Source organism: Triplophysa rosa, linkage group LG1, assembly GCF_024868665.1.
Source record: "Triplophysa rosa linkage group LG1, Trosa_1v2, whole genome shotgun sequence".
In the NCBI taxonomy this organism is placed as follows: Eukaryota; Metazoa; Chordata; class Actinopteri; order Cypriniformes; family Nemacheilidae; genus Triplophysa; species Triplophysa rosa.
This window is the reverse complement of record NC_079890.1, coordinates 9,750,284-9,772,679: the sequence shown is the minus strand read 5'-3', so window position 1 is coordinate 9,772,679 and position 22,396 is coordinate 9,750,284. Positions and strand designations below refer to the sequence as shown.

The window sequence follows — 22,396 nt, the reverse complement described above, 5'->3', positions numbered from 1 at the left end:
TAAGAAAACCAATTCAGCGCAGATAACAACAGTTGACTGGCAGTAAATTGTAGGCTTCGTGATTTTCTTATCTATGTAAAAGTTATCAATTAAAATAGCAGGAAACGACGCTGTTGGTGGGACTGGTTTATGTTTCCTAACATGCTGGAGTCTTTGAGCCGCAGTGTGCAGAGGAACGGCAGGAGGGCCGTACGCTGTCGTTAGACTGGAACGCAGCCCTAGTGCTGTCACCAACTGTGAGTACTGCGCTCTGCTTTCTATAAGAGAACACTGTGTGCGTGTGTGTGAGGCAGGAAGCCTTCGGGGTCGTGATCCATTGACCATCTCTCACACTCTCTAAGTAGGTCACGTCAAACCCCAGGCCTACTAACTGCCAGTTACAAACCGTCACACACATAAATTCACACACACACACACAGAAACACTTTCGAAGTGAGGACCCGTCATAGACATTATTAGTAAGATAATAATATTTACCATACCCCACCTCTAAACCTATCCCTCACACAAACCTGTTGACATTACTACATTTAGAGCCGAACATGATATGGCTGATTTATGAGCCTTATAAATCGTGAGGGCCACTTCAAATGTCTTCCCACAAGTCAGTTTTTTGCATGTTTTCTGGATTGACATTTTCAAAGACTGCTGTCAAGCTATTTTTTAGTTTAGGCCTTAACACCAATACTAAAGCATCAGTCAGAATCAAGACAACAGTTAGCAGCACAGTAAAATGACAATAGAAGGGTTTGTGTGGGAGCACGCTTTGAATACAACTGCCAATGTCCCAGGTTCAGCTGATAACCGTTTGTTCTTCTCGTGACTTCTTACTGTTCGTGTATTTAACTGTAGAGACGACAATGCAAATGAAGTCCGGCTCCGTGTGTCCGTCTGCCGCTCCCATTTACAGCGCTGAGATCAGGCACCTTCGACCCTTAGCTGTGACTGTAGCGAGGAAGGCGGGACGAGAGCCGTGGGGCAGGAAGGCGGGGCCGGTGGCGTGAGTGATTATGAGTATCAGCTGTACGCGCACCGGTCCCGCATGCCTCACGGGGAGCTAGGGAGCATAAGAGGACGAGCGACGGGACTGCCGACGAGAGAGGACCCGGGCCCGGAAACTGTTAAGTTTGTTTATGTTTGTGTGACCGGCAGTCGACCGTGAGGTGGCTGCCGGCCTTTTACTTCCGTGTTTTTGTTTGTTTATTTTTGATTAAAGTTTATTGTTTAAATGTTCGCCGGTTCCCGCCTCCTTCCTTCCCTACATTGAACTTTGTTACATTGGTGCCGAAACCCGGGAGGAAGGAGGGACATGCTGTCGAAGAGCCCTCGCCGCCGAGCGGCCTCGCGGTGCTGAGGAGTTTGGGCAGCGCGGACGAGGGCGTCCGCCAGCGGCTGCCTGAAGCGGTGGTGCCGGAGAGAGAAAGCTCGACGGGGGACGAAGACCTCGCTGCCGGGCTCCTGGGCCGAGGTGGGGTGGCGGCCGTAGAAGAGGGAGCGGAGGAGTTCGGTCCGTTTGCCGTGGGCCGGAGCCTGCTACTGTCCACCAAGGAAAAGGGAAGAGCAGGGAACGGACGGCTCGCTGCCGGCTGCCCTCGGGGCGAAGCCATCGCCGGCCGCCAGGAGGCGGAGGAGGATCAGGTCGCCCCGGAGCGTCCCCGCACCACCGCATAGCACCGCGAGGAAGAGCCTCTCGGCTGGGCTGAGGACCGAGCGGCAGCGTGTCGGGGAACCGGACCACTTTTTTTTTTTTTTTTGTCCTCTCTCCCCTCTCTCGTCCCGGTCGCTCGGGAAGCTCCCGGCTCCGTTCTCTCGCCTCGTCTGTGCATGCCCCGGTCACTGGGGCCCTCATGGGAGAAGGCCCCCCGGGGGGGAGTAAGCACAGGCTCGGTGCTGCCCCCCGGCCTGTGAGGGGTGATGGGGGTATGTAGCGAGGAAGGCGGGGCGAGAGCCGTGGGGCGAGTAAGGCGGGGCCGGCGGCGTAAGTGGCAACGAGTGTCAGCTGTGCGACCGCCGGTCCCCGCATGCCTCACGGGGGAGCTCGGGAGCATAAGAGGACGAGCGACCGGACCATCGAGAGAGAGGACCCGGGCCCGGAAGTTAAGTGGAGTCAGTTTGTTGGCCGGCAGTCGGCCGCGAGGGGCTGCCGGCCTGTTTTATTATTGTTTATTTACTTTCACGATTAAAAGTTTATTGTTTGAATGATGCCGGTTCCCGCCTCCTTCCTTCCCTACATTGAACTTTGTTACAGTGACATTGACCTCATTACAGCCCCACAGACTGACTCCAGAACAAACAAGCTATCCGGGTCGTATCTGATCTTACGGCAATCGTATGTTACCAGGGTTTTTCCTGCATAGAGAAATTGGAGGCAGCCGCCTCCGTCAAATGTCGTGCCGCCTCAGGCTCTCGCCAAAATTATGTTGCGAGTCTTCACAAGAAATGCTGCGTGCATTTAACAGACTGTCATTTGTAACTGCAGTTGCGACATTACGCCACAGTGGTGGCGCTGTTTCGTTATCAGCACACTGAGGCGCTAAAAAGAGTTGCAGAACAAGAGCCAGCCTGTGTTTCACGGCTGTTTGTTTTGCATCCAAGTACGTTTAATTTCTTGAAATTTATTAAATTAACATGACGCACATCATTGTAATGTCTTTAGCTGTGCAGTTGGATCGTTGAATCAGCGTATACTGTACACAGCGAGTTCGCCAGCATGAACGCACATTGCGTTCAGAACGACTTGCACACGAATGACTCATTTGAACCGATTCATTTAAACTATTGAACTTTTCAGTTACTAGCGAATATAAGAGATCTTTGAATCATTTAAAATGAACCACAGAAAAAGAATGCAAGATGTGAATGAGCTTTGCTCATTTAGAAAGACTGGTTAATTCAGTTGGCTATTGTGGGCTGAAAAGTTAGTTGAAAATGATAAAAAAGCTTTATTTGATAAAAAAACATTTCTGTTTGGTTGAATAAAAGTAATGTTTTATATAACTTAATAATTGTCATTTTTATCTAATTTTATTAGAACTTTTAGTATGTCAAACTCAAAGTCACTTTGGTTAAGCCACTAAAAGGTACTGTAGGCCTACGCGTGTGTACAAGATCAGGATGGCACCACCTCTGCCTCATTTTGAGCCAGGAAAAACCCTGGTTACAGACAGCCTGGCTTAAATGAACATGTCTACAAATCTGCAAACAGTCTGGCCACTTAGAGGAAAATTATATTACTCAGAATTTGTTCTTTCGGGGTTTAAGAGACTTCGAGTTCTCAGTTAAGTTTCATTTAAGTAACTTTGTCTCTGAGTTTTCTTGTAAATTTACACAAGTGAGGCAACATTTGACATAATAAGGAAACTGGATTAAAAACAGTAGTTTGTTTTGAGATCCCTTACAAAACCCCCTAAAGGAGACACATGTGAGATTTATCACGTTTTTTCTCATTGCTGTGTCTAAAAAACAAAAGTGATCTCAGTTTTATTCTATAGGCCAAACCACTACGGTTTTTAACCCCTAGAGCTATCGGTTAAGAGTACAGAGATCCACTTACATTCACAATTCATTAGTCTGTGTAAACAGTGCTACCTCACGCAGACTCACTTTCAGCCCTGGACCGCTGTCTGTGATTACATACAGATTTAAAAACAGCCATGCAAACTTGCATTCTTTTTGTTGTTTATATGAAAGCCGATCCCAGATCAGAGCTTAGAGACCAAGACGGAGAGGCAGGAAAGCCACGAGTCAATAAAAGTGGATCTTCGGTGATATGGGCTAATCTATAGTAATAAGGCCTGTTGTGCACAGTGGCGTAAGAAAGATGAAACCAAAGATAGACCAGAAAGAAATAGATTTTTTTAAATTAACATTTTGATTTGTACAAATGTGCATGAAGCTTGCATGTGCAAACTGTATCGTCGCAGTTTTAGGCTGGTGTGGGTGGTTGTCTGGAAAATGTTAAGAGGTTGTTCATGGTACAGATTTAAAGAGGCCACCAATGAGTTGCTATGATATTCTGGTCCCTAGATGTGTTTTGGAGTCCTCCAAATGTACTTTTATATTTTTTGTATCCCACCAGGTAAAAAATGTCTGACTGAAGAAATTGCTCGGCTCTCCTCAACAACCCCACAAAAACCATTTACGTCTGTAGCACAAACGCCTCCACCTATCCTTATCTTTCTATTCATCCCCACTTTCCTGTGTCATTTCCCAGACCCAACCCTGATAGGGTGTGGGTGTTTTGACCCAGGCTGGACCTTACAGAAAAAGTAGGGGGTGATCCTAATTAGTAAAAGCGGTTTGTGTGTAAACCTACCAAATCACACACAAACACACACTCGTGATCCCAAAGATCTGAATGTAATCAAACAAATAAGAGAGCGAGAGAGAGAGCGAGAGATTGAAATCTGAAGTGAAGGTCTTAACATCTGTAGCAGCAGGTGGGTATACAGACAAGACCCTGATCAGCTTTATTACTCTTTATGAGTCTTTGAAGAAACCCAAGAATGAAGAGAAGACAGAAGGGTATGATAAGTTAAACCGATTCTCTGTTTAATATGTGTGCTTGGTCCATCTGTGCTTAAGTATTATGTCTTAAAGTGAGGAGGCCCTGTTTCCGAGAACTGTCGTCACATACCTGCACGCACAAATACACACAGACTCAAACAAACACTGAGGTGACGAGAGATGTTCAGAGCAAGACCACACACACACACACAGTTGTATAACGCTGTAAGGGTTTAGGAGGCCTGGAGGCCCGCAACATGAACACACATCTCCCCACATGTCTGAGTGTGTTTAACAATCACACTGCCTGTGTGTGTGACGATCGACGTGCTTTTAATTATTTTCTTAGAAACTTATATTACCACCGGCACCTCACAAATTTCTAGATGTGTCTCCGCACACAGAAGTGTTATTATATTTGCATCACACGACCCATGAACACACTTCTGGCGGTCTCCGCAGGGAAGGCGCCTTTGTTTCCGCATTCTATTGCTTTTGTGTGTTTGTGTCTGTGAGTGTCTGGTCTGCAGTTATTCTGCCACATCAGCTGAGAGCCATTTTCACAGCTCCTGTTGCTGAGCGCTCGTAAAGCCTCCAGCAGACCCTGCACCACACACACACAATTTTCACAATTTCAGAAGCGAAGAGCTGAAACATCACTATTTCACACAGACACACACAACTACACACTATACCCACAATTCATCTGGTACACATACAGGTATATGCTGCTGTCTAAATAAACATGTATCATAGACGTCTGTTGGCTTATGAGGATAATTAATTGTTACTTTAAATTCTCAATTACAAATATTATATAAAAAACTTGGGGAATGGTTTTTGTAAATCTACAGTACATAAACGTATACAACCTGTTCTGTATAATCAACAAAGCAACATAGCCATCATTAAAACACACAAAAAATAAAATAATTATTTCTCCTTTAATCACAGAGCACAAATGTTAATTTTCCCAAATTTACAAGTATTTAGCCTCCTGGAACGAAATCTAATTTTCCAGAGGTGAAGCCATTTAAAATGCAAAGTTTAGCAAATTAACAACATTTCTAAACTCTTCATTGACAACTGCATAAACTAGTTTGTTTTTGATTAGATGTTTATTTAATTAAGATACTGTTATCCAAAGAAAATGAGAGTTTTTGTCACATTTTGATTTTTGGGTGGGGCATTAATATGAGAGAACTGTGTCAAATCCACTCTTCCAAAATTTCCTAAATCTCTTATTTTCTCTCCCCTTAAGATCATAAGACTGGTTAACCAGAAGTTTTATCTGAGGCAATTAGCTTGCTATAAATTAATGATTGAGAATCCAGTAGGGGGTAACATTTTAATGTCTTTGAGAGTCAGGTACAATAGGTCCCTGTGACATTTATGATAAAACAGTAAAACACAAGTCCTTACAGTGACATACTTGTCTGAATTCATTACTACCCCTTTGCTTTGAGCTGTATCCAAGTCACTGACAAGCCATTACAATGATTTAAAGAGAAGCGCGTGAAAACCTTCTGCACCATTAGTGACCATTCGGGATCAAGTTTCCTGTCCAGCATCGTCTTAACAAAGTCAGTTGTAAGAAATACATGGTCCTGCCTGACCTGAAACATCAGTCAGGGATGTTGTTTGCTCATTCTAAAAGGGGAAGGTCCCAAGGACACACATACTCACTTTGTCTTTCTTGTATGTGTAAACAACGTTCCAAGGTGTGAGTGTCAGAAAGTGAAGGACACTTCCTGGACATGCTTGATCGAGTGAGAAATGTTGATAGGGTTTACTAATCACAGGTCAACGGTATTCCGTTTTTTATTTTTCAACCTTGTCAATGTAATTAAATATCCATTCTAAAAAGACAGTAAATTGCAGCGTCTGTAAAGCAAATACAATTTTTGTTTTATAGATTTGATTTGCCCTAATCAGACAATCTCAAGGTGATCTTTCTGCTTCACTTGTATTTTCTGAAGCTTTTCTTAAACACAAACTGACATTCATGGCTTAGAACATATTGATTTCTGTATGCATTTAAGGATGTGCCCCTCTGTTAAAAAAGCCCCCCCGAACCCCCCCCATCACTTCTCATGTCTCCCCTCCACTCGATCTTCTAAAAGCTACACGTGTTTCTAATTTTGCATCCGGAAAAGAGTAGCAGCTCCATCATGAGAAGGCGAAACTGGGAAGAGAAGTGACAGAGAGAGTGATGGGAGAGAACGAGAAAATAAAAGATTCCACAGGTGCAGGACTTCATCTTCAAAGCACTGAGGTTCACTGATCCCTATTAAATATACAGCACTGCCAACAATATAACCTTCATATGGCTACTTTTAGTGTGAACATTGTAGAATTTTGTATCCTGGGGCAAAACTCACTAAAAAATCACTCAAATGTTTTACCTTTTGTAGAGCCCAATATGTAGGCTATACAAAAGAGGTTTGTAGTGGGCCTTAAAGGACACTACTTTCAGTGTTTTTATATAAGAACTGAACCTCATAAATAAAAAATAAAGTATGATGTTAATAATATATTTATAAAGTAATTTCCCGTGTAGTTGCTTATATAAATATATCTGGTATTATTACAAGTGGATGTCAAATTAACCACTAACTAGAGTGTGAAATTCAACAAATGTGTTTAATGTAAAGTACACTAGCCCCCACTAAATCTATTTCGAGTCGGTTACAAGTGATTTAATCGATTTAAAGCGATTGACAGTGGTGCCTGTTTTCTCACTTCCAGGTAAAGGTCAAGCAGAAAACGCGCGGTCACGGTCTAGCCTCCCCGCGCGCTCCTGCTATCAAATTAGGTCCCACAAACCCCAACAAGATTAACACAAGCAACACCCTCATTAAGAGCGTCTGCCAGCGGCCACTGGGACAGAATAACCTCCTCCATCCCCCAGCAGCATCTGTTGAAGCGCAGAGCCGGTATATGCGCCACATGGACACATTAAAATCCTATTCGTCTTTCAAGAGCTCGTGGCACCACTAATAGCCCCTCATAACCCACATACCGATTTAGACCGGGCACACAAGTGCTCCCACGACGCCGGGTGTCCATTTAAACAACCCGAGTAATGACAGAAGGGCGAGAGAAATAAAAGCGCTCGTTTAGGGTCTGCTCGGTCATAAATCCCCGTTTATTTGGCGGACACGGAGTTTCTTTGGTATCCACTAAATTAATTCACAATTGCTGGGTAGCAGAAACCTCCCCCTTCTTTAGAGATGCATAAAATGACAAACCTTGCAGTAAATTATCCGGTATTCCTTCCTATACCGGGGGAAATCGTGTCACCTCCGTGACTAGAGTAATAAATGTTGCAAGGAAACGGACTTATTGCGCATCCGAAGTTAACACTTGCGTGTAAAACTCTTCTAGTCGGCACCTTCACGTGTTTTCCACATTAGTGGAAGGTGTAGAACAAGAGTGAAAGTTTACACCTTGCGAGAACAATATATTTTGTTTTAACTATACCGTCATGACAGGAAAGAAGTTGGTAAGTAACAAAAAATAATCCGAAAGAGTACAGTACCTCGCCTTTCTCGCGCGCTCGTTTTCACAAAGGTTATTGGTTAAAGGCATTTTAAAGGAAAAAAAGACTTGGTGTTGAGCAATTCAAACCAATCTAAATGGAGCGCATCTCAATGAGAAAAGTGAAGAAAAGCGCAGCGTCAATAAACAGTGCTAACCGACTGCTGCTGTTGTCGTACAATTTCTCAACGCACACCGTCAATGAAATGTGGCATTTATTAGTCTGGCGACATTGATGCTCGTAACTTCTGCAGACTCGTGATTACCCACTAAGGGGCTTGTCTGCGTAATAGCGCTTAACAGCCTTCTTCCCCCGTGTGAGGCGTGATAAATTTCAAAGCCGTCCTTCAACGCTCTGCCTAACGATTTGTGTGTAAGCACGAGGCGTTTGACTATCAGCTCTTCTTAAATAAACGAAAATAAACAGCGTGCCCAATGCCTTTAGTTGCGGATCTTACCTTTTGTTCACGGAATTCCAGTAGATGGGCTCCATGTTGGTCGCCGTGATCCCGAGTAAATCCACTAAGAATATCAGGAGAATTCCCAATCCATTTTCACAGCCACGACTTGCCATCTCAAATCCCGAATTCCGTCTTTTTACACCCATAAAATCTACGTGGGATATTCTCCCAGAGGTTTGAAGGCTCTGGATTTTGAACAAAGCGTGTGTGCTTCAACCCCAGTGGGTGAATCCGTCAGTGTTAGCAGGTACAACGTGTTTCGGGAGCCTGCATGAATATCTACGTGAACCCACACGCACGAGAACAGTTAAACAACGGTGTAGTCTATGTGGATTTAAGCAGACAATTCCACAAAATACACATTTATGGAAAAGTAGCTCGTGCAGGTGTGAACAGCGCTCCGCTGTAATATCAATTCCAAGAGGCGTTTGTTGCTGTTTTTCTGCAAGAGTTTACTTTCCAGAAATTCTTTCTTATCGTTTTTCCGCGGCGTTTAGACTGAACTTTCCTCTTCTCGTTTCACTCCCACTGTTGTTTGTCCAGTTGTTGACAAATTATGAAGGGAATGTGGTAGTCACAGCTCGATGGTGGATGGATGATGGGTTGAAATGGGTGAGCTTTTCTTCGCCTCGCAACGTCCCATCTTCAGAATAACATGTTGATGCTGTAAAACTCTCCTATTGGATTATTCTTGGCTCCAAAATTCCAGTTAGGCTATTCCGCAAAACGTGCAATTCACAAATTAACCAAACAAAATGACCGAAACGAATTATTGCAAAAGCACGCACGCCAAATCAAAACAAACGTACAAATGTGTGGATACACAAAATTATTGCCAGATCTTCCAAGGTGGAAAAAAAGAATGCAATCCTTATTCATGAGTCTCGAGTGCAGGCTCTTTCAGACTGTGCACGGATGTGGCAAGTCATTAGATAGTTCATTTCTGGTCTGTCCTGCTTGGAATCTCTCGACGTGTCTCTCTCACCGGTTTAAAATCCGACTAGTGAGACTTGTTCCCAACGCTAGGCGCACACTGACAGACTGAGTTGTTTGAGAAAGAGAGAGAGAGGGAGGGGGAAAGGGGAGGTGTGTGCGCTGGAATAAGAAAAATCCCATCTTCCGGCTGGGGTGCGCACTAACGGAGCGAATTTTTCTTTTGGGGATTTTTTCCGCATGGTTTTAAAACACAGTCATGAACGGATCTATATAATATCATGCAACCATATGTTCCCAATGCTCACGTAAAAATGTCTCCGTTTCCATGCATTTAAATGCCAAAACAGTCTCTGGACGAAGTTTATTGTGTGTTCCTTAAGCGCTATTCCTTTGCGTTTTAAATCAGTGGATGTGATCCTTGGCTCCCGATCACACCGATTAACGCTGTGCATTCAGAAGCGAAGGCTTAAAGAGTTACAGCGCCCCCAGTGCGCTCGCTGGCAAATGTGCGTGTAATAGCTTTGGTAACGACACTAATAATAAGCTTAGTACGATATGCAGCCGATAAAGAGAAGTTGTTCTCTGTTCCATCCAAGCGAAGGCCGCTGAAATGATTATGAAGCGTTCTCTCTATGTGAAACATTAATTAATTAAATATATGCCTGTCGGTCACATCTGAAAACAACAGCTAAAAGTGTATAAGGCTACTTACTACAAGAAGCCGTCAGCCAAGAAAGGTAAAACCTTGACTACACTGACACCTCGTGGTAAAGTAAAAATACTACAAAAAATACATACACGCTCCGTATCAGGATGATTTATTGGACAGCCGAGAAAAAAGCAACACAATGAAGAAGGGACATGAAAAACAACAAAACATGTCAGGCATATCTTGATATTAAAGTGACATTTAATTTTATAAAAACAAAACTTTAAGATGACATTTAAAATTACATTTAAATATGAGTAATTGACAAGTAACATGAGCACAAACATTTTTGAAGATTTGAGGTTAACATTTTTGTGACTGTTTTCCCACGAATTATCCTTATCTCTTTTTTTGCAGTAAAGTAAATATTTAAAATAATATAAAGCAAATATTCATGCAGAAAAAAAAACTTTTTTAAAAGGACATTTACAGTAAATGTGTATATGTTCATTTTAGCATTTACTAATCAATTTTCCATAATAACCGTAATAAGAACAAAGATAAGTGTAACTGTTGACATAAGATAATGCACAACGAACTAACTTGAACTGACATTAACTAACAAAGATGAATAAATGTAAAAAAAATCTACATTGTGCTTTATTGTCGTTCATGTCAGCTAATGCTTTTACTAAGGTTAACAAATACAACTTTAGTGTTACCTCATAAGGTCTAAAACACATCTGTAAAACACTGTATAAAAGAGTGTTAGAGAGCATATCATTTCACACCGTGACACCCAAGTGAGATTACAGGCATCACAAGGTCACAGTTCAGGTGTGATGTCATCAGTTTGTGACGCAGTGTCTGTGAGACCCGGCTCTCTTCCCAGTCTGCGGAGTTTTAAGAGGTAATCAGAGTGAAGGGAGGAATCAGTCAGATCCACAAACCGCCTGTAGCTAGCCTGCACCTTCTAAAAGAGAGAGAGACACGGAAGCATGTGACTTTTTATTCATTAAAGTGATGAGTCATAAAAATGAATCCTCAAGCAAAAGGTCAAAGGTCAACACAGCTGACTGTGACGGTGCTGATGCAAAGACTAATGCACAAACGTCAGGAAAACATCAGTGGAGAGAACAAGCGTTGTCTTATTAAGTCACTTTGTTCCTGGGTGTTGCAGACGCTGGACTGGAGTGGGCACCATTTTAGAGCTGTTCATTTATTTATGATGACCTCATTACGGAAGCTGACCTTAAATTCTGCTTCATACTCAACGCGCTCCCGGCAGACTTGCTCCAGACTGTCCTGCAGCTGCCGGAGCCTGGAACACACAGACACATACCGTATGCACAGGCACTAATGAAGAAAGTTGGACAAGCATAGGTGAGGCATTGATGGTGATGACAGAAAAAAGAATACATTCCAGACGTTCTCTGGAAAGGACAGAGAGCAGAGAAACACAAGAAAGCGATGACATTTCAAAGAGGTCTGTAAAAAAGAGAATTGAATGAGCAGGAGGACAGTTTCATGTGTGTTTGCCTGTCATGAAGTTCAGATATCTCCTCTGCATGCTTGTCCTGTAGGACGTGTCTCTCTCTCTCCGCCTTCATGTCGCACTCATCACAAACACTTTTCACTGCCTCCTGCACACACATCCTTACATCCTCCTGACAAACAGAATGAGGCTCTTGTTATGTTTTATATCATGCTGGTGACTCTTATTGTTCCTCATTAATATTATATTATGTTATATTACGTTATATTTGTACTGTATTATATCGCTGGTGTCCTACTAAAACTTCCAAAATAATCTCTATAATAAGATCCAAAATTATCTCCATATTTTGAGTTTTTTTACATAAATCAAATTAGTCACCCTTTATGTTTGTCACTGCGGTTTGCAAATATCTAACCAACAAAAGTATTAAAAAGTGCTTGTCAACTTTGACAACAGTATTTAATCATTTAAAAAGTACAGTGATTTTTACATTTTATTTTCCATTTATTTTATTGTATTATTTGCCTGTACAAAACAATGATACACAGCTTAAAGGGATAGTTCATCCAAAAATGATCATTTACTCACCCTCGGGTTGTTTCAAACCTGTATAAATTTCTTTGTTCCAATGAACACAGAGAAAGATGTTTGGAAGAATGTTAGACATTTTCAGCTCTGGGACATCATCCACTACCATAGTAGGGAAAAAAATATTGTATTTTTTTTGTTCTGTTGAACTCAAAATAAGATATTTAGAAGTATTAAGGAAAACAGAGTTATCGGGCACCTTTGACTACCGTTTAATTCATCCTTCTATGGTGGTCAATGATGTCCCGGAACTGAAAATTACATTCTTCCAAATATCTTTCTTTTTGTTCATCGGAACAAAGTAATTCATACAGGTATGAAATTACATGAGCGTGAGTAAATTATGACAGAATTTTCCTTTTTGGATGAACTATCCCTTTAATCGTTTATGCCTGTTGTGTGAGTTACCAAAATTAATACAGCATAGGGTTGTGAAGTTTGTCCAGATCTTTAAGTATGATGACAAGTAAAAGAAAAGTCTACCTCAAATACAAACGTTGTGTTCGTTTTTAAATATAGCTGCTGTCCTTTTGAAACCTTGTATCTTCATATTCCAAGTTTTAGATGTTTTTGCCATAAATTATTATTATTAGTCACCCTTTATGTTTGTCACTGGGTTTTGCAAATATTTAACCAAGTATTAATAAGTGCTTGTCAACTGTGGCAACCCAGTTGTAATCATCTAAAAAGAACCGTGTTTTTTCTATTTCCTGAAAAACAGCGAATTTGGACATACAAGGTTTCAGAAGGACAGCGACGATATAAAGAAAGAAGTTATTTAGTGCTTTCACTGTCATTAGGGGAACATTTGGACCCAACAGAGATAAATAAACGATTCCAGAAAAAAACGCAAATACCTGATTTTCATTTCGTAAAGCCTGTATTATTCTCTGTCTGTCCTCTTCTGCCTCTTTCTCCAGTTGTTCTCTCAGTTTCCTGCAGGCCTCCCCTGCGGCCTGGACCTTCTTCTCCTCCATCTGAGCCCTCAGGTTATCACAATGAGCTCTGAACATACCCTGCAGCTCCACCTGCAGCTCCAGCCTCACTTCAGCTTCCAGCCTGTCCCTCGCTCGCAGAGCCTCTTCAAACTGGGCCCGAAGCCTCTGGGGAAGAGGTGAAGGGGATGAAAAAGGTCAAGAAGAATGTGAGGGGCAGCAGGAAGAAAGCAGAGATAAACCAAGAGGGGAGGATAGAGATGGATGAAAAACAGAAGAAACCGGTGGATGATAAAGATGTTGGGTTCGAAAGCGGAACGCGAGAGATGGAAAGGTAGAGAGAACACAAGGAGACAGCGGGCGTAAGGGAGGGAGAGAAAGAAAAGGATGAATGATCATTGTTGGCAGGGCAACTGTACTGGGCTTTTGAAGAGCAGAGCTGTCTCTGGGTTTGGCTGCTGCCTGCTTTCCCTGGAGAGCAATTACACAAGCAATTACACCCTATTACAAAAGCTCTTCTTATTTCTCTGACACAATAGCAAAGCTCTGACTGCTACCAGCGTTGGAGTAGCGACCGGATCATTCATTTAATCTGCCACTCGGATGCAGCAAGGAAAGAACTTGAGGATTATATTGCTGCTGGACAGGAAATACGCTGAATTAGAAACAGTTGGACTCTTTTATCAGAAAGTTTTAATCAAGTCTTAATAAAAATCTCCGCAGGCTGCATCCTTGGAGACTGAAGTATGGCTTTCTGAATTCCAGGAGACATAGTGTTACAGTCTAGCATGTCTGTATTAATTAATTTTCGACATGGTTCATTTGAGGATTACAAATATCAACCTCCTCCTGCAGTCTAAGAGCGGTATGTTTCTCCTTCTCTGCCACCAGCTTAAATTCTTCCAAGGCAGGAATGTCAGGCTTGTCCCACCCAATCACAGGCTTCAGAGGAGATTTCAGGTGCTTGTCTGTTCTGGCGTTCAGAGATGAGCACGGAGACGATTGTTCTTCAAGGTCTGCAAGAGGAAGGACCGGTGATGTAACAGGTGGTAGCACATTAAAACTACTAGTTAGATAAACAAATAGTTACTAATAATACTATTAATTTAAACTAATAATATAAAACAAATAAATCTGTCTTCTTGGATGTTTCTTAATTAATGGCAATTCTTTTTCTGTCATATATGCTTTGTTGTGAAAAGCCGTGTAATGTAATCAACATAAGCAAAGCATAACCGTTATTTAAAATAAAATATTAACGAGGAAGTGATTCAAACGACAAATGAAAACTCTTTGATCTGCTTCTGATAGACTGCAGTGAGAATAGATCAATGGAGCAAATGTGTCTCCTGCTTCTGTTTCTCCTTAGAAGGAGAGCACAATGTTTCAGATTGTGCTCTGATTTACTAAAGGACTGGAATCAAAAGTAAAAACTTTCCATGTGAACTTGGATCATTTCCATCCAAGATTAAATAAGAACATTTCATTTACGCTTGTGGTGGACACTTTTATCCTATTTAGTAGACATGCACTAATATATCACCCAATAATCGGTATTGGTCGATAAAACCAAATTTTCACTGTCGGCAGAGTTTAAAAATAGCTAATGATCGGGAGGGCAATATATCCTGTCAATCAAAATATGACAGGAAAATGTAATGAATTTGTGCTCTGTATATAGAAAATGTTAAGAAACATCACCAGTTATATGTTCGATATTAATAGTCATCATATGAATTGATAACGTTCAGAAAGTTAAGAAATATACATCTTCAGAGTCGGCATTGGCAGATATCACTTTGAATAATCGGCTATCGGTAGAGAAATTTAGCATCAGTGCATCTCTACTATTTAGGGATACATTTGATTAATATATTCATGTCAAGGCCCCGCTTATACTGCCCAATTACTCGTAAATGAAGAAATCATGTTGCCACAACCCCTTTTCTTATAACTAAAACCAAACGTAATCGAAAAACAAACATTTGGACTTACATCAGCATTATAAGAACTAACTGAAAGGACAGAAAAGCTGTTTTTAAACTAGTCATTTTGTCACGAAATACGTGGAGAAGAACCCAAATGCAGGCAGGCAATGGCAATGAAGGGGTTAACGGAATATATTTATTAAACAATAGACAAAACAGAAACAAAACACCCACGAGGGGGTAAAAAACAAGACAGGAAAAATAAACTAGACTGGACTAAACTAACATAACACTTGACTAAACATAACTTGACAAACTAAACTAAACACTTACTAAGACTGGACTGGGATCTTTACACAGACCGATCACAGGAACACTGACTGGCACGATACACATACACGACGTAGTACAATCCACGAGCACAAGACAAAGAAACAAGAGGGTATTTAAAGGGAAGACAAACGAGGGATAACGACAGGGGCAGGTGTGGGTAATATAAACACTCAGGGAAAGTAACGAGGAAACGAGATGGCGGAACAGAGACGAGACACTGGAGAGAACGTATATTATTGTCAAAAGGACAAAATATGTTTCTCTCCACACATAACCAAAGGCTTTGTCATGACTCCTGCTACAGGACCAAGAAAAACATGACTAAATGAAGCAGAGCCATGACAGAAGCCCCCCCTTTAATGAGCACCCCCAGGTGCTCACCAAGGGGTAGACGGACGAGACAAGACCGACTGAGACAGTGACAAAAACCAGACAAACATGGTGAACAAGACAAGGGGCAGACAAGACAACAAGACTAAGGGATTGGGGTGACTTAACAAAAATAACAAACAAGGAGGGGGGAGGGGCCAAACACGGCCATGGAGGCAGTCCATGGGGGAGGGGAGAAGGGGAACAGTCCCAGTCCCCGGCTGCCTCGAGGGCGCGAGTCCTGGGGATTAGGGGGAGTCCTGGGGGGGACAGTCTTTGGCCCTGGGAGTTCCCAGGGACCGGCTGGAAGGCCGGCTGGAAGCTGGTGCCGGCTGGAAGGCCGGCTGGACAGGGCTTGACGCCGGCTGGAAGGCCGGCTGGAAGGGCTTGACCCGGCTGGAAGGCCGGCTGGACAGGGCTTGACGCCGGCTGGAAGGCCGGCTGGACAGGGCTTGACGCCGGCTGGAAGGCCGGCTGGACAGGGCTTGACGCCGGCTGGAAGGCCGGCTGGACAGGGCTTGACGCCGGCTGGAAGGCCGGCTGGACAGGGCTTGACGCCGGCTGGTAAGCCGGCTGGAGCGCGGCTTGAGCGCCGGCTGGAACACCGGACTGGACGCCGGCTGCACCGGACTGGACGCCGGCTGGACCACCGGACTGGACGCCGGCTGGCACCGGACTGGATGCCGGCGGACACCGGACTGGACGCCGGCGGTCACCGGACTGGACGCCGGCTGGATCACCGGACTGGACGCCGGCTGGATCACCGGACTGGACACAGGACTGGACACAGACTGGACAGACTGGACCCAGCTGCACGGACTGGACACTGAAGGACATGGCGGCTGGCCGACTGGACACTGGAGACTGGACACCGGCTGGACACAGACTGGACACCGGGCTGGACACAGACTGGACACCGGGCTGGACCGGCTGGACGCCGGCTGCACCGGACTGGACGCCGGCTGCACCGGACTGGACGCAGACTGGAGCCGCTGCACTGGCTGGGTGCATGGCTGGGTTGGAGTCCGCGCCCCCTCCGCTGCCTCTTCTTCTTCAACCGAACCGCAGGGCCTGTGTACGGCTGCGAGGCAGCTAGTGGAGGGCGTGGCTAGCTCCGCACCAGAGGAGTCTGTAGACACTTCCCCGGACGCCCTCCTTCCTCGCTTGCCACGGAGGGTGACTGGTGGAGACGAGACTGCTGGGGCTGAAGCGGAAGGTGTGGTGTTCCCCAGGGTGGCGACTGCCACTACACAATCCTCCGCAATAGGAGGTAGGCGGGAGCTTGAGGAGCCTGGGTGGTCGCTGGAGGAGAGGCCATTAACCATGTCTTTGAATGACCCCCTGACCATTCTCTCTCGGTCCTCCAGAGATGGAGGGTTGACCAGGCCCGCAAGGAAGAAGGCGTTCATAACAGCCTCGGGGAGAAAGCCTCTCCTCCTTGCCGATGCCTGGGCATATTCGGCGAGGAACCGGTCGCCCTGCGGAGGAAACGGACCGTCGCCCCTCTGGATCCTGGCAGTGGTTGACTGCCACCAATTGGCCAACTCCCGCCTGGTAGAGGCCGAGGTGCTGCCTGCTGGGTTCATAGTGGCGTGTGGATTCTGTCACGAAATACGTGGAGAAGAACCCAAATGCAGGCAGGCAATGGCAATGAAGGGGTTAACGGAATATATTTATTAAACAATAGACAAAACAGAAACAAAACACCCACGAGGGGGTAAAAAACAAGACAGGAAAAATAAACTAGACTGGACTAAACTAACATAACACTTGACTAAACATAACTTGACAAACCAAACTAAACACTTACTAAGACTGGACTGGACTGGACTGGACTGGACTGGACTGGGATCTTTACACAGGATCACAGGAACACTGACTGGCACGATACACATACACGACGTAGTACCATCCACGAGCACAAGACAAAGAAACAAGAGGGTATTTAAAAGGAAGACAAACGAGGGATAACGACATGGGGCAGGTGTGGGTAATAAAACACTCAGGGAAAGTTAACGAGGAAACGAGATGGCGGGAACAGAGACGAGACACTGGAGAGAACGTATATTATTGTCAAAAGGACAATAATATGTTTCTCTCCACACATAACCAAAGGCTTTGTCATGACTCTGCTACAGGACCAAGAAAAACATGACTAAATGAAGCAGAGCCATGACACATTTTCCCCCTGTCCCATTTCTTTACATGGAGAGGGCGGGTTTATGACCTATACTGCAGCCAGCCACCAGGGGGGAATCTATTTGCTTTGGCTTCATTTTTTTATGCTTTGTGTGGCACGGCAGGGCATGCTGATATAGCGGCAAAAGTTAGGGATTGCAGATTTAAATAAAAATGAGTACTCACAGTGTTGCAAGCAGGAGTGTAGATATGGTTTGAACATTGCGGGTTTAATTGTTAACTGTACATATGCTTTGATTAATCATTGTATGGAATGGGGGGGATTGGTTATTGCCAGTTTTGACTGTAGAGCCTGACTTGCCAAATGTTGGATCATGTCATGTCATAAAACTTCGCCCTCCAAACCAGAGTTTAACAGACCTCGCTTGGGGGTCACCTAGATCCCAGAGAGTCGGCTCCAAATAGCATGATACCTGGGGCTTCTCCACAGTTTTATGACCATCATCTCTCCAGGGGTTCCAGAGGCCCTTTTGCTATCAGTAAGTTGTTAAAAGAACATAACACATATTCCCCCATCTGAGGCTATCCAGAGAAACTTCTCTGACAAAACTACACTAAACTGTCCTTTTCTATAAATATATATAAATATCCTTGTTGTGTGTTGGCACTCTTGCAATCTTAAGTTACCTGTAACCAGTAATGATGCAAGTTTTGATTTAGGCTTTGTTGTATACATACGTTGGGATGATTCACAGCTTAACATAATTCAAGGCATAGTATGTTTACTATGTAACTCCTCTTTTAATTCCATATCTGATGAGCTATGTTATAATACTATAGCATACATCGTATTATGTCCATAACTAAGTTTAGTTATTATGTGCAAATTAACCATACTGTCAGAGCTATGCAAATAAGGCGCCATGAGAAAAAAGGCCTTTCTCTGGCCCACTTATCGCTTTCATGGCATTGGCCCGCAGGGCAGGTATGCACATAAAAATATCATTCACCGATACATTCAGCGCAGAAGAGAATCCAGCATAGACCGGGGCTTACGGTCCCCCGCTGGGAGGCCGCGTAGGCCCTGCAAACTTCAGACACCGGGGCTAAACCCTAAACTCATCACTCCAGCAGGACTGCGTTCTGAAACCTTTTGAACATTTCCAACTCTCCACACGCATACGGATACTGGTCCAGCACAGAGCTCGCAAGTATCCGGTTCTATAGATAGAATAGGTGCGATAAGTTTGTGCGTTTTTGTTAAAGATGATTTTATTTGTGTTCAGAAATGCTTTACCTGCCTCGCTGCCATGCTTTCTCTCTCACTCTCTCTCTCCTCGCTCCCTATCACGTTTGTGTTTCATGTATGTAATGTTTGTGTTTATGTGATCGTCGTTATGTCGCACCGTGTAGAGTTTAATAAACAACCATATATCCACTTGTGATGGGTTTTCTGTGATCAACGCTCACATAAACTGTGTTTTGATCTATGTTACAGCTCTAAATACTGTTTGATAAAGTCTGAAAAGTAATTTAATTACTCAATAAGTAATTTAACTAATTACTTTTTAATAATTTAACATGGAATGTTAATGTTAATCAAACATGGAATAGTTTAGCCTTTTAGCTTTTAAAAACATTTTATCTTTATTAAAACATACCATAAAACAGACATAATATCTCGGCAAAATTTCTGAATAAAAAAATATAATTATTCAGTAACATGTCTGAATAACAAAAAAGCTTAACCTAAGAAAAGTTAAACATGACATGTATCAAACTGTTAACATGAAACTTACTTTCAAAGCAATGTAGTACCATTTTTCATATATAATGTATGTAGTCGTGTCATGTGTTTCAACGAAATGAACTCATTTCTACTTCACTGTAACCTTAAGTTAACAAACAGAATACCTCTGAAAAATATCTGAATAACAAAAAATATACAATTACTCTGCAAAATATCAAGCTGGAAATGTTTTTTTTTTCAAAGCAATGAGCACCATATTTCATGCATACTGTATGCAGTATGTTTTTCAGGAAAATCTCATTTGTACTACTCAGCTGACAATGCTGCCATGTTTTTGAAAAAGTGGTTGTATCTCATTAATGTAAGTCTCTCAAAACGTTTGCTTGACAGTCTGTTCCTTCTGGGAGTGAGCACAAGATTGACCAGGCTAAAAAGCCTTTCCACTGGTGCGCTTGATGGTGTGGCTGTGTTGTACCTCAGTAAAATGGCCTTGATCCTGGGAAATTGGATAAGAACACCCAGCTCAGACCCTGCAGATTTCAAATATTCCATAACCTCTGTTTCAGCAGAGTATGTACAGTCCTCCTCCTCCTCAAATGAAAAAAGTAATCAGTGGAGTCAGCAGGCTTCTTGTGATCTTGAGCATTATACTGTTGGTCTTCAAGAGGCAACCCAAGGGCACGGCACTCTGTTGTAAGCATTGCCCTAACCATTTCTTTTTTCTTTTAGTCTCTGATCCAGCGTAACTTAAATTTGGGCAAAGTGACTGCAGCCAGGAGAGCTTCCTTATTGTCCATCATAGAGGAAAAGCGTACCTTGATCGCCTATGAGAAAAAAATACATCAGACACTTTTTCAGACACATAAAATAATACAAAATAATAATACAAAAATGTATTTAAGCCATGGGTAAACCAAGGATTTAGCCATATGTATAAATATCAGATTACCTGAACAATGACATCAGGGAGAGATGCTGTCATCCTAAACTCATCCCGCAGTGCCAGCGTCCTGGACATTAGAATCTCCAGAGTTGGAAGAAGGGTTCCAAAATAGCAGTTCTCTTCTCCTTGCAATATGTCTAGCGCTACAGTGAGTGGCTTCAATAAGATACAATATTCCTTTAGGAACAGATACTCACGATCAGTGAAGCATTTTATTCCAAACTGAGTGCAAACAGTATTTAACTCAGTAACTGGAATGTCAGTGATCCTGGACAGGGCTTCGTGAAATGAATTCCATCGTGTTGAAGTAGGCACTATGAGTTTTTTCTTGGAAAAATTCTCTATTAACTCTGAAGCAACAGAAGAACGATTTGCTTTTGTCCACAGCGCAGAACACTTTGAAATCGCACTTCTGTAGAGGGCTTTTGACTCGTTTGCTTGAAGCCATTTCTCGACATCATGAAAAATTAAGTTCAGTGTGTGTGATGCACACCTTAAGTGTGGAGGGAGAGAAAACTGTCCATCAGAGTCTGTGAAGAGAGTCTGCTCAACATCAGTAAATGTCACCTCTTCATCTTCTAATTCCTCATCAGAATTTGATTTTTGGAACATTCTGAAAGCTTTAATAAAATTGGACCCGTTGTCTGTCACGGTGGCTGTCACTTTAGAGTTAAGTCCATAGGCCGAATGGATTTGCTCGATTTCATTGCCGATTATATCATACGTGTGTCTGCCTCTAACTCTTTTACAAGCTAGTGCAGCATGTCCGCGTACAGAAGTAGAAGGATCAACACCCAACACTGGTATTTGCTGGACGAATACAAAGTATTTTTATCACTATACTGCTAATCAGAAACAGTAAAATATATATACTTAATGACGATTATTATACGTATTTTCCTTTGAGCTAAACTAATTCCCTGACTGAAATTGATGTTTTAAATAACTCATTTCATGGATGTGATCTTGATAGATCTGGTGGAGAATCATATTTGGTGAGCTAAGCTCATCATTATTTTAACATGCAGCTAAAACCGCTACAGGGGTTATCTCGCCATCTCCCCAAAAACAAACTATTGAGCTTTTTTTCTCTGGGTGAGTATAGATTTTTGTTTCACTCATATATTTATTCTAGGTGCATGAACTTTAGCATATTTCCTGACGCTTCTGTCTATATTTGTCTGTTTGTTAGACAAAAGGCCAGTAGTATACATTGTGCTGGTAAATGCCAAAGTCATTAGTGTGGATGGAGGTAGATGGCACTGATTTTTCGGTGTTGTGCTTTGGTTGTCAAAGGCCGAGAATGTTCTGTGCTGCCCTACGGCAAGAATTTACCCTACACAACCAAAGGTGAACCTGGATGTGATCTGGTGCTAATGAACGAACCAAGAGACCATGTTTGTGTATTATATAGATTGCACTCACCAAGAATGTTTTTGTGGAGCACACGCCGTGTGCTCAGAGTTGTCCTGTTGACCATCTTCTCAAGAGACCTTGTGTCCCACATTTTCCCTCCACAACACTGGGTCTTGGACTGCTGGAGCACCTGAGATTGGCTCTCAAAAACTCACAATTTCCTCCCGTTCACCACGTCTCATTCTCTTTGTTGATGGTTGCTTAGCAACATGGACAACAAAACAACAGACCGTGCTGCTTAACATTCAAGGATGATTTGATCCGAGAGATTTGAAACAAGATGCCTGCCAGCGTGTGAGTGTGGAAGTGTTTTATGAGCGGCCTCCCACAGTGTTAGTCATTTGAGATGTTTTTGCTTTAGGGTTCATGCTCATTTGTGGGTCATATTTAGCCCGAAATATTGAG

General features: G+C 43.0%; 2 protein-coding genes across 2 annotated transcripts in view; both read right to left on the bottom strand.

The window, feature by feature from the left end:
* efnb3b (ephrin-B3b) overlaps positions 1 to 9,544 on the bottom strand; it is a 77,178-nt gene extending 67,634 nt beyond the window's left edge. Inside the window, exon 1 of the mRNA XM_057334550.1 lies at positions 8,505 to 9,544. Within this exon, the coding sequence (XP_057190533.1) occupies positions 8,505 to 8,653 (149 nt within the window). The 5' untranslated portion in view covers positions 8,654 to 9,544. The remainder of the gene's footprint in view (positions 1 to 8,504) is intronic.
* A 752-nt stretch (positions 9,545 to 10,296) lies between these two features.
* On the bottom strand, positions 10,297 to 22,146 carry si:dkey-111f13.5 (apical junction molecule). Its single transcript, XM_057340737.1, has 6 exons — positions 22,001 to 22,146; positions 13,957 to 14,129; positions 13,036 to 13,281; positions 11,632 to 11,759; positions 11,344 to 11,413; positions 10,297 to 11,065 (listed from the first exon to the last, which is right to left on the bottom strand). The coding sequence occupies exons 1-6, from the start codon at positions 22,080 to 22,082 to the stop codon at positions 10,919 to 10,921; spliced, it is 846 nt and encodes a 281-aa protein (XP_057196720.1). The 5' UTR covers positions 22,083 to 22,146; the 3' UTR covers positions 10,297 to 10,918.
* Between the last annotated feature and the right edge of the window lie 250 nt (positions 22,147 to 22,396).

Bases quoted from the DNA above. Each gene is read 5' to 3' on its own strand.
- si:dkey-111f13.5 (XM_057340737.1), bottom strand. From the start codon at position 22,082: ATGTGGGACACAAGGTCTCTTGAGAAGATGGTCAACAGGACAACTCTG. The intron at 11,414-11,631 runs GCAAACACACAT...TGTGTGTTCCAG, and splicing joins ATATCTGAACTTCATGACAG to GCTCCGGCAGCTGCAGGACA. The intron at 11,066-11,343 runs GTCAGCTTCCGT...TCTCTCTTTTAG, and splicing joins AGTATGAAGCAGAATTTAAG to AAGGTGCAGGCTAGCTACAG.